Source organism: Mus musculus, chromosome 17 (genome assembly GCF_000001635.26).
Source record: "Mus musculus strain C57BL/6J chromosome 17, GRCm38.p6 C57BL/6J".
NCBI classification, from domain to species: Eukaryota; Metazoa; Chordata; class Mammalia; order Rodentia; family Muridae; genus Mus; species Mus musculus.
This window is the reverse complement of record NC_000083.6, coordinates 65,579,811-65,592,218: the sequence shown is the minus strand read 5'-3', so window position 1 is coordinate 65,592,218 and position 12,408 is coordinate 65,579,811. Positions and strand designations below refer to the sequence as shown.

General features: G+C 37.6%; 1 protein-coding gene across 3 annotated transcripts in view; it reads left to right on the top strand.

Moving 5' to 3' along the window:
• Window positions 1-12,166, top strand: part of Vapa (vesicle-associated membrane protein, associated protein A) — a 36,410-nt gene extending 24,244 nt beyond the window's left edge. Inside the window, exons 5-7 of one of the 3 annotated variants that reach the window (XM_017317500.2) lie at window positions 5,053-5,175; window positions 9,466-9,639; window positions 11,372-12,166. In XM_017317500.2, the coding sequence (XP_017172989.1) occupies window positions 5,053-5,175; window positions 9,466-9,639; window positions 11,372-11,530 (456 nt within the window). In that variant the 3' untranslated portion in view covers window positions 11,531-12,166. The remainder of the gene's footprint in view (window positions 1-5,052; window positions 5,176-9,465; window positions 9,640-11,371) is intronic. The other 2 variants (NM_001355402.1, NM_013933.3) reach the window with 2 other exon arrangements.
• Window positions 12,167-12,408: the final 242 nt, after the last annotated feature.

Genomic DNA, 12,408 nt, shown 5'->3' with positions numbered 1-12,408 from the left:
TAAGTTTTAAAAAGCTTGATAATGCTATTTCCATTTTATGATATTTTGTTTGCCTAAGAAGAAATAAATATAACACATTAGGTCCAAATTTTAGTGTGGGAAGAATTTCTGGGAATGCTCTCATTTTGACAACTGAAATCATTTCTGTCTTTCTTTGTTTGTTTGTTTCTCTCTCTCTTTTTTAAAAAGAATAAGACATGCATACATAAATACAACTATAAAAATTAGAACTTCTTTTTGGGTAACTGTATCAACATTCTTGGAATAAAATATCATTTACAGGGATAAGTTTTTCCCCCAGTTTAACCTCTGTCAAATATTTTGCATATTTTTGATTTTTGATCAAAATCAATTTTATTTTTTAGTAAATAGTTGCTTATTGATTAGCATTAAGCAACTACATGGGGGGGGGCGGTAAAGGCTGAAGAATAGATATGTTTATAATAGCAGACACTATAAACATAATAGTGGCCTGAGGTCTATACGGTGGGTATAGTCACCTTATCTCAGGTGTCTTTCTGGTTTGTAAATTAAAAGAAATATAAGGAATTTTATTTTATGCATGTGGTTGCTTTGCCTTCATGTATGTCTGTGTGTATCTGGTGGCCTTGGGGACCTGAGAGGGCGTAGGTTTCTCTGGAACAGGAGTTACAGATGCTTTTGAGTTGCCATGAGTAGGTGCTGGGAATGGAACACGCTTCTTGTGGAAGAGTAGCTATCTCTCCAAACCCAAGGATTTTTAATTTTTTTCTATGGTTTGTAGGAGGGACTATAAAACATTTTATTTGAGTTGAAATATATAAAATAATGTGGGTAAATATAATTGATACAATTTGGTTATATAGTCTGATATAACTCTAATAAGAAAGCTGAAATAAAAATGCTCTTGAATGTTAATTAGGTGTTGACACATCCTTTTAAAGTGAATCTGAGTCATAATTGCCAAGAGTAAAAAGTGTAGTGTTCATACTTTTATATATTAGTTTCCCTTTTATGTTGGCTCCAAAGATGTTAATAGCCTTCATTGCTTTTTGTATTTAACAACAAAAAATACGTTTATCTGGATCGACATTACTGTGAAATCATTGTGGGACATTATCTCAATAATAATAGTTGTTGTTATTATTACTACTTTTGGTTTTTGAAACAGGGTTTCTCTGTGTAACCCTGGGTGTCTTGGAACTTAGTCTGTAGACCAGGCTGGCCTCAAATTCAGAACTGCATTGCTTCTGTCTCCTGCCAGGCTTAGTTACTACATTATTATTCTTAGATTGGTTTACTAGTAGGCCTTTCAGGTTGGTTCTTCTTAGCACTTTAACCCAAGTAATCATTAATGACTGAAATTTAGTTTTTAACATTTTTTATTATATATGTTCGTTATTCATAATATTTTTCATTGTTATATTTTCATATATGTATATAGTCTATTTTGATCATGTTCATCTCCCAATGCCCTTCTTTTTCCTTCTGCCCACTCATGAATTCCTTTTTCTGACTGGCCCTACTGCTACTTAGAATCTTTTTTGGTTAAGGCTGTCACAGGAGAATTGTTCAGTTTTGTTTACATGGCTTTGTTCACCTCACTAGTGACAGTGAAGAGAAATACCTCTCTCCATCAGCAGTAAGCAAGTATGAACCTTCATGATGGGGCGGGGGGCTCCATGAGCTCCGCATCCTTCAGTGACAAGGTTTTGTGGGGCTCCTGTGAAGACAGTTGCAGCTGCTGTAGTTGAAGAGTGCCACATTTGTGCCATGCTGGGAAATCAGAGCAGCACATGTTGCTCCCCTTCTTCAGGCATTTACATTTTTTTTGGTTTCCATACGTTTTTTTCCTGGAGCTGTGGAGGGGATGCTGTCTGTGTCTTGTTTATGGTTTGACACCTGACAGTCATTATCAGTATGTTGACTAGTTAAGAGTCTCTGCAGTCACTTAACTGACTTAAGAATTTCCTTAAAAATTATATTAAGCGTATGTATATTTTACCTTCATGTTTGTCTGTGTGCTATGTGTGTAGTTGGGCACCAGAGTCCAGAGGAGGGGACTGAGTCCCCTGGAGCTGGGATTAGAGGTAGTTGTGAGCTACCATGGGATGCTGAGGCTCTAGCCTGGATCTATTGGAAGAAGCCAGTGTTCTTAACGTCTGAGCCATCTCTCTACCCCATTTCGAACTTCCTTAATGTAATGTGGCCAGGAGTTTTTCTAGGCTCAGACTTAAATCATTTCTTAAATACTGGAAGTGTGGCATTGGCTGCTTATGTCTATTATCCCGGTACTTTGGAAGCAGGAGGATTGCTATGAGTTCCAGGTCAGCTTGTGCTACAGAGTAGTTAGGCCTTTTCTTATAAAAGCAAATAAACCTTTGGGTTCTTTTAGTCAGAGAAGGCATTTCAGGATGATGGCGTGGGCAGTAGGTTGGCAGTGACTTTTAATGAAGACTGTAATAGATCGTTTTGTAGACCTCCTGAAGTATGTTTTGACATCAGTAAAACAATGTTTGTAACTCTCGTGGTCCTTAGCCTTGCTGCTAAATTTTTTTGTTTTGTCATTGTTTGGAAGACGGGGTCTGTCTCTGTCCTAGGATGGTCAACTCACTGTATGCATAGGCTATCCTCAAACTTGTGGCAGTCCTCCTGTCTTAGCATTGTGAGTACTTGTATTTCTGGAGTTAGCCCTTAGGATAGTTGGTGGACATTTTTAAATGTTTTGACTTTCCATTTCAAGATTCACATGATGAGACATTGTGTGGATGTCGTTTTGTGGGTAGGAGGCAAGTTTAGCTTTCGACGACGCCCTGGGTTAGATGACAGCCACCACCTAAGCTTGTGCGACGGAGGCACACTGGCCTGTAATCCCGACTACTCCAGAGGTGGGAACTGGAGGACAGTTAACTTGGTGGGAACTGGAGGACAGTTAACTTGGAATGTTCTGAAAGTTACTTTTGGAAGCACTGTTCTCTCTTTAAACTCATTTTTTTTTTTTATGCACCTTCAGATTCTAGAAGAAGTCTATGTAGAATTTCACCTTCTTTTTTTCCTAATTTTACCTTCAATTCTACATTGTGAACTAACTGCCAGAATCAGTCTCATTAGTAACTATCATTAATAACTATCACTTTGAATACTTACTGGGTTTTTATACCACAGTTACTTGAGAGCTTTGAGTTTTTTGTTATATTTAACTTAGAAAACTTAATTGAAAGCATTTCACAGTGGCTGTTGCAGCTCTTGTCTTTGTACTTTTGTTTTTCAGCATGATAGAGACATATCTAGGTGAGCTTGATGTACTGTTAGGTTGACTGCCCACCCACGCCCTTACTTTGTCTGCTCTGCTTTGTATTCTCGTACCCTGAGAGAAAGAATCAGGCATTGCATTTAAATGTGCTGCTGTTATACACACTTGCTGAAGGCTCTTCATCTTTTTCGGTAGTTATTTGTTGTTTTGTGTTCATGGCTTCTGGAAGCAGGGGAAACATGGAATTTTGTGATTTCTTAGAATTTTAGGAAGACCCTATAAATTAAAATAATTGAGGTTTTGGGATCATGTCACAAGGTAACAAGCAGTAACTACCATTAGAGAACTACCATGGATATTTTTGTGAAATAGCTCTAAAATATATGAATTATAATCAGGGTGAACAAGGAAATCACGGAAGTTTAAACTTAGTTATAAAGTTACTTTTTTCTAAACAATAAAATAATCACATGCATTGTCTCTCTGAGGTGTTTGCCTGGGTACAACAAGAGTTGTTTACTGGGAGCGCTGATCTCTGGAGAGCCTTTCAGTTACTTAAGCATAAAATGTTGACTCTTGCTGGGCGTGATGGCGCATGCCTTTAATCCCAGCACTCGGGAGGCAGAGGCAGGAGTATTTCTGAGTTCGAGGCCAGCCTGGTCTACAGAGTGAGTTCCAGGACAGCCAGGAGAGAGAAACCAAAAAAAGAAAAAAGAAAAAAAAGTTGACTCTTTCAAAAAGTGAAGTTCTGTAAAATTTAGCTCCTTTTAGTTATTGTTCGCTTTAGAATACGAAATACTCAGTGTCCAGTTACTGGTGGTTTTTATTTTATTTTGTTTTTGTTTTTCTGAGGAAGGGCTTCTTATATAATTCTGACTGTCCTGGAGCCTGCTATGGTAGAACAGAGTGGCCTTGAACTCACTGAAATCCTCCTGCCTTTCTAGTGCTGGTATTAAAGGTGTGTGCTGGTATTAAGTGTTTCTTAAGGATGGACTGAAGCTTTCTGTTAACCTACTCAGTATGCGTTTGGTATGAACTGCTTGGCATTTTCCAGGTTAACATAACACCTGATAGTAATATATTTTCCGCAAAAACTATTTTGCTTTAGTGATGACAGTGGAGCTGGTTGGAGCAGGGGCTCAAGAACCCTTTATAAAGGCATTTTATATTTCAAAATACATGCTATTTTTGTTGAAACAGAATAGGGGATGTCTGTTGAATTTATTATTTTGTGCCCAACTTTTTGAGTTATTTTTAACTATTACGAGAATTTGAAAGGTAAGTAGGGAACTGTGGAATTATGGTAGGCTAGCCAGAATATTTTATGAATCTTTTATGAGTCTTTTAGTGACTTAGTGTGTTTGGGGGTTAACAGGGTCCTGGATATAAAGGAGGCTTACATACATGTATCATTACCATTTTTAATCCTAATGTGAAAATGTTCATGTTAAGTGTTATCAAAGGTAAGAGAATATGAAATTGAATATTTTTCAGGTAATGACACGTATTAGTTTTTTAAGCCATAGAACTAGAGGTAGAAATAAGTGTTCTTTAGGGCATTATGAACTTTGCATACATTTAATTAATATACACATTTTGTAAATGAAGGTATGCAGTTAGGACATACCTACTTTTGTGTAGAAATATTTATGAAAAGCTAGTTCAGAAATGGATTGTTTTGCTTTAATGCTCTGATTCTGACACTATAGAATATGTTATCAATATTTCACAGGCTTAAGCTATTTCTTGTAGTCATTCCCAATAGACAGAAGAAATCAGTTTGGTATGAATCTGAGAATATTTTTCCCGTGCTACCTCAGGGTAAAACTCCACCAGGGATTGCTTCAACTGTCGCTTCATTGAGCAGCGTCAGCAGTGCAGTTGCAACACCTGCCAGTTATCACTTGAAGAATGATCCCAGGGAACTAAAAGAGGTGAAGCAGGTTTGTCATAGGAGCTAACAGCAGTAGGAGTCTGCTAGTGTTAGTAAGTTACTGTAGATACCTACACAGATAAGTAATACTGAGTACATTAACAGTTAAGAGTTCAGTGTTTATGAGACAGGGTCTCACACAGTCCAGATTGACCTCAGCTCAGAATATAGCCAAGGATGACCTTGAACTCCTTATCTTCCTGCCTGCTGATATCTGGTTCTGTGCTGGGGATAGGCCTGAAGCACTCTGCTGAGCTTCTCCAGCCATAGGAATAAAGTGTTAAACTAACTGTATTTAAAGTTACAAGTAGAACTGAAAAGTCTGCACACAATTCTGTTCTAAAGTAGTAACCAGCAGAATCCCAGTGTTGAGCTGGACATGAGTGTGAACAGAATTAAGTTGATGTCGTTTTTCCTGTGAATGGGATTTAGAGAACAAATGCTGAACATTGAATCTTGTGTGAATTAGCTTCGCAAATACATAGTAAGTAATAAAGATAGCAAGCACTGCTTATTCACAAGCATCTGTGCTTAAAGGAAAGAAAAATAAAATTTATTTTGTTGTTATTAAATATTATAACTGTCATTGTTAACTTGTAATGCCCCGGGATTGAAAAAAGATGTGATTAAAAATGAGGTCATAATTTAACTGAGCATGTCTATACTTGGATACTAATAAGGCTAGGGTAACTGAGTTCGTTGGTGGAATGGGTTTTCTATAATTCTTTTTAGAATTTATTACTTCCTGGAAAGTTCCAAAATGCTATAATTAATAGTTAAGTGTTATAGGTTTTTATACTTAGACTTGGCTTAGAAGAGGGTATGCATACTAACAAAGCTTTAAATTTTTTAAATTTTATTTTATGTGCTTGGGTTTTTCGCTTACATTTGTGTATGTACAGCACATGTGCCTTGTACTAGTGGAGGTCAGAAGAGGGCGTTAGATCCTCTGGAATCAGAGGTAACAGATGGTTGTGAGCTGCCATGCAGGCGCTGGGAATCCTGCTGGTGATGAGAGTGCCCTTTACTTCCCCTCTTGGAGCTTCATGACCGGCCTTGTAGAAGAACAGCCCGTTCTTCACCACTGTGCCATCTCTAGCTCCCTAATAAGGCCTTAAAATACCTAGCTTTAGGGAGGCAAGCAGAGCTCTGAGTTCAGGGCTAGCTTGTCCCGTGTAGCTAGTTTCAGGCAAGCTGGGTTACATAGTGAGAGCCTATCTCAAAAAAACCAAGAAAACAAAACAAAAAACAAGCAAACAAATCTTTTTTTTAAGTCTAAATGTCTAACTCTTGCTTGGCTTTATAATTTGAAATTACTTACTTTGATGACCATGGGCCTAGAGAAATTGTTTTGCTGTTAGGGTAGAAAGTAAAAAAATCTATGGAGCCTTGCTCTTTGAGTATTTCAATTCAAAGATTAAAACTTTAATTCTGACAGCATAGACATAGTTTTTGCCTTTAGCTGCACACTGCCTTAATGTGTTGACACCCTTTACTCACAGCAGTGGTAAGCATGCCCATTAGCTCCTGTCTTAGAGCTTCACTGAAAATAGTTACTCTGCCATAGGTTTCACTCTTCCTTTCGGTGTCTAGTCCCTAACTCCTTTGCCCCTACAAAGTTACTGAAAGTGAAATCCTTATGGGACTACTGCAGATAGAAGAGTATAGGATAGTGGAAAGTGTATACCATACTGCTGTAGCTTATTGTAACTTGAGGTGTTAAAGCATGATGTTACTCTTGTTGGTAAGAGTCACGGCATATCGAATCTGTTTATTTGGTTGATCCGTGGTCCTAAAAGCAGTTTGTTCTTTCTGGATCAATCTGAAGTAACTTTAAAAAGAGCAAGCTGGCGTCCTGCAGGCAAACTCACTAGTGGAGGTTCCATCAGAAGTATTCACATAGTCACCTGTTTAGTGTACCCACAAAAGACTCAGCCTTCTCTCTTGATCTTCAGCTAAGCCAGGTTGTTTGTTTATACATTAGAGATCTTTAAGTTTGTTTTTTCATCTGCTATGTATTGTAAATGAAATACAAATTCCATATAGTAGCTGCCCATCAGACTTCTAACAAAAATGAAATGTTGAGTGATTTTGATAGTCCTAGAATGGAATATTTAATGAAATATTGTGCCACTTTAAATAGTTGAAAGATACATAAAGCAGAATGCACACCTGTATAGTTACATGAATGCTGACTTTTTTATTTTATAGTCCTCGGTGATTGAACCAAGGTCCTTACACATGGTATAAAATGCATATGAAAATATCGAGGACGATAATATGAATTTGTTTGGTTAATGATATAGCAAGAATGGTCATTTTTTTTTTTTTTTGGTCTTTGTAGTCCTGGTTGTACTGGAATAGTATTGGTTGTACTATATAGACCAGGCTGGTCTTGAATTCACAGAGATACTCCTGGCACACCCAGCATATGTTTTTTAAGAATTTATTTATCTTTATTTTAAAATCATTAACATTATTAGCTTTGTATAATTTTGGAGTCAATATGGGGCTAACACTGATTTTTCTCTCAGTTTTTTTGCTCCTGTACTGGAGGATGAGCCTAGGACCTTCTGCGGGGAAACAGATTAGTACTTTCTGCTTAGTACTTTCTTCATTCTTAGGCAAAGTGTGAGGACTCTATTTGCCTGTTAAGTTTTCTCTCTTTACAGACAGAGGTGACATGTTCTTAATTGTGCAGGATAGGATTTGAGAAATCAGTTTGAAGTCAATTTAATTATTGTCAAGAGAAAACTCAGAAAATATTGTTAGCAAAATATGAAGTAAAGGTTTTTCTTTTAGAGATAGATTTAGTTGGACATTGGGGAAGAGTATGATAAAGAATAAGTGTGTCAGCAGGAGAAACTCCGAATAAATTGAAGTAAGCAGCTCTGTAACTTTGAAGTATGCACCCTTCTCAGCTGTGAAACTTGCAAGTGGTTAAATGGGCTAGCAGGTCAGATACTTAGCTAAGTGCCTGTATTAGAATACCTTGTTGCTTTTATAAAGTACCTGCCCAGGCAGCTTCAGGAGAACTTGATGATGGCTCACAGGTGGAGGGTACAGTCCAACCTGGTAGTGGTAGCATGGGCAGCTGGTTGGCAGGCTGCCCCTGCAGGCGGGAAGCAGTGATGAGTGCTGGTGTTCACCTTCTTGTGGCTTGTCCCACTTTTCTTAATACAGATGTGCCCAGAGGTTTGTTTACAGTCCTGGGTGATTCTAGATCTGTCTGGTTGACAGTGTTAACCATTGTAGCCCAACTGGCTGCCAGATTTGGGATGTCTTAAAATTTACTTTGGGATGTCAAATATCTTGATTAGTGGTTATTACCTGGATTAAAGCTTGCCTTTTTAAATTTTGTGGTTAACAGCAAACCCAAGGTCTCCTGCTTGTTATCAAATGTTACATTGACTTAACCTGAAAAGGATGACTTTATATTGATACTGTTACTGTATGTGGTAGCATAATGTTGGATTTTAAGGATACTGAAACACTTTAGATCACAGGCTTAGAAAATAATGTTGGTGTTGCCACAGGTGTCCAAGTGCTTGTGGTGTTGGTAAGACCTTACAGTTTTGAAAGTTGTCTTAACCTGCCACCTAGATAGAATACCACAATGAATCACACTAATTGGACAGTCTACAGTTTAAATGATCCTCTGTGTTAAAGACCACAGATAGCGGCCATTGTATTACTTGTTTATTGTTTCCCTTCTAGTGTTTGCATCTTTTAGTTACTTTATTTCATTAATAGACATTAGATTGTTTTTGACTGTATATCCTTAGGTAGTTATAACCTTACTGGAGTGATTATGAGATAGATTGTCCTGTACTTTCCAATTCCTAAGACCTCATTTGACTGCATGCAGTCAGACCATTAGAAATGACCCAGAGCTTCTCATTCAGCACATTTCACTCACTGACTGCTCGTGGACAAAGTGTGTGTCTAGGGGTAAATAATAAAGAGACGTAGTGAATTTCCTTCCATTTGAAATTCTGGAGTAAAGAATGTAAATATGAGTTATGATATCTTTTAAGTGTTATGCTAAGGTAAGTTCCAAGGGTGTGGGAGTAGAAGACATCGGCTGCTTATTTTGATTAGCTGCTGGTGTTTTATTGACATGTTCCAGTGAACATTGTCTGCAGGTGATCTTAGTTGCTACTTAATAAATCTTACAATTAGTTGAAACTTGTCATATTTTCATGACATTTTTAGAAGAGAAATATGTAGAACTTAGGTTTGTATTAGTTTAAAACCCATAAATTTTTTGTTAAAGATTCCCAATATCTTTGAAACACAGAATGATATGGAACCTAGCAAAGCTGTTCCACTGAATGCATCCAAACAAGACGGACCCCTGCCAAAACCACACAGTGTTTCACTCAATGATACGGAAACAAGGAAACTGATGGAAGAGTGCAAGCGACTCCAGGGAGAAATGATGAAGCTCTCAGAAGAAAACCGACACCTGAGAGTAAGTTTTTTGGGTTGAAAATGAGGTAATTGGAATGAAGGTATAAAGAATATGTTAGTATCTTTTAGCAATCTCTATGTTTATATTTAATCTTGTTGCCGGTTATTTTTTATTTATCTCGTTTGATCTTATAACTTAGAGCTAATTAGTGTAGGATTAAAGAAACGAGGTTTCTGAAAGCCTAGTAATGGAAATAAAATGGTCAGGTATATTTTAGTTAGTGTTAAGGGTTTTTATTTTTTTTTTTTTTTTTTTTTTTTTTTTTTTTTTGAGGAACTGGAGAGATGGCTCAGTGGTTAAGAGCACTTACTGCTCTTCTAGATGTCCGGAGTTCAATTCCCAGCAACCACATGGTGGTTCAAGAGCATCTATAATGGAATCCTATGCTCTCTTCTGGTGTGTCTGAAGACAGCAACAGTGTACTTAAATACATAAAATAAATCTTTTATGAAAAGATTTGTTTTTGACACTTGATAGGATTATTTCCCATTGGAAAGTGAAGATATCCCAAGTTGAAAATGCACCCAATACATAGACCTTTGACTGTCCTATCCTAGCTATCACATTAGCACTGCTAATTAGCAGCAGAGTGCTGGGCACCTTCTGAGAGGATCCCAGCACATGTCCCTAGCCCGGGGAAGACGAAGATTCACTGCACATTCCTAATGCCAAAAACAGTACATTAAACACTAGAGAGGCTGGCCATGCTGTGTAAGTGGTTGAGGAATGGTGTGAGGATAAAATAGTTTATTTTGAGGTAGTACAGATTCTCTAGTTAGGTTTTATAAACAGCATCTGATAACAGCCAGCCATATAGTTAAGAGGTATCTATAATTTCTCCAGGACCTTGTGACACATACTGTCACAAATAACCACCTGCTTTGAGAAACTATTGCTTTACTAGGAGAAGAAGCCAGGGCAAAGTCACATCTAAACTCAACCACAGGACTATCAGAAATGTAAACTCAGTATAAGTAGGGAGCAGTTCATTCTTTTACATGGAGCAGATAAGGTACTTAAACAAAAAGAAGCGATTGCCAGCAGGAGCCTCAGAGACGGGTTCCTGTACGTAGTCTAAATTACGTACAGTCTATGCTCCATGGTGACCCTTTATATATGTCCCTTGGGTTTGTTTTGCGCATATTAAAGACTCTAAACTACTCTGCTTTTCTCTAAATCTTGCAATATATTATCTATCTAAAAATAAATCCTTGTGTGCCTCCCATGTGGGTTTTCAGGTTTTACTGAGTCAGTAAACATGGAGTATAGGTGTGCTATTGATAGTTTCTTGCTGATGGCTGGAGTATAGGTGTGCTATTGATAGTTTCTTGCTGTTGGCTGGAGTATAAGTGTGCTATTGATAGTTTCTTGCTGATGGCTGTAGCCAATCCAAAATGCTGTAGGGCTCATTGGAAGTAAGCTTACATGTTTTATAGGAATACATTTCTCATTTTCAGTTTTAAAAGTCATTGTTATTGAGGTGTAATTTACATCACATAAATGTACTAATTTTAATTGTTTTAGCAGATTTATAGAATTATTCGGCTTTATTTATCGCTTTAGTACAGTTTTAGAATTTTTCCTAATTCCACAGGTTTCCAAGGTAGATGGGAATTTATTCTTGCTCCTCTTCAAAGCCATACACATGTACTGAATTCCTTTATGAACTTTTAGCTCTGCTACTCACCTGTGTGTGCTGTTTAAAAATCTTTGTTTTGTGTCTTTTCCCTAGGATGAAGGCCTAAGGCTCAGAAAGGTAGCACATTCGGATAAACCTGGATCCACCTCAGCCGTGTCCTTCAGAGATAATGTCACCAGTCCTCTTCCTTCTCTTCTGGTTGTAATTGCAGCCATTTTCATTGGATTCTTTCTAGGGAAATTCATCTTGTAGAGTGAAGCATGCAGAGTGCTGTTTCTTTTTTTTTTTTTTTTCTTCTCTCGACCAGAAAAAGATTTGTTTACCTACCATTTCATTGGTAGTATGGCCCGCGGTGACCATGGCCCGCGGTGACCAATTTTTTTTGTGTGTACAGCGTCATATAGGCTTTGCCTTTAATGATCTCTTACGGTTAGAAAACACAATAAAAACAAACTGTTCGGCTACTGGACAAATTGTATATTATCAGATCATCACTAGCAGATGTCAGTTGCACATTCAGTCCTTTATGAAATTCATAAATAAAGAATTGTTCTTTCTTTGTGGTTTTAATAAGAGTTCAAGAATTGTTCAGTCTTGTAAATGTTATTTTAATAATTCCTTTAAATTTTATCTGTTGCTGTTACCTCTTGAAATATGATTTATTTAGATTGCTAATCCCACTCATTCAGGAAATGCCAAGAGGTTTTCTGTGGGGGAAATGGTGCCTCTTACTGTGTAAATTTTCTCCTTTACCTTTGCTAATATCATGGCAGAATTTTTCTTATCCCTTGTGAGGCAGTTTGTTGACTGAGTTTTTCATCCTTACAATCCTGTCCCATGGTATTTAACATAAAAAAAATAAAACTGTTAACAGATTCTTGCTCGATAGCTTGTTTGTGTCTGTCATGTCATTTGTGCTGGGTTGGGCGTAGGGTCAGAGTGGGATGAGCCAGCATGTTCACTCTGCAGTGAACTTTATTGGACTTAATTGATTTGTTTGTTTGCTTTGGTTTGGTTTTTCGAGACAGGTTTTCTCTTTGTAGCCTTGGCAGTCCTGGAACTCACTCTGTAGACCAGGCTGGCCCTGAACTCAGAAATCCGCCTGCCTCTGCCTTCTGAGCACCAGGATT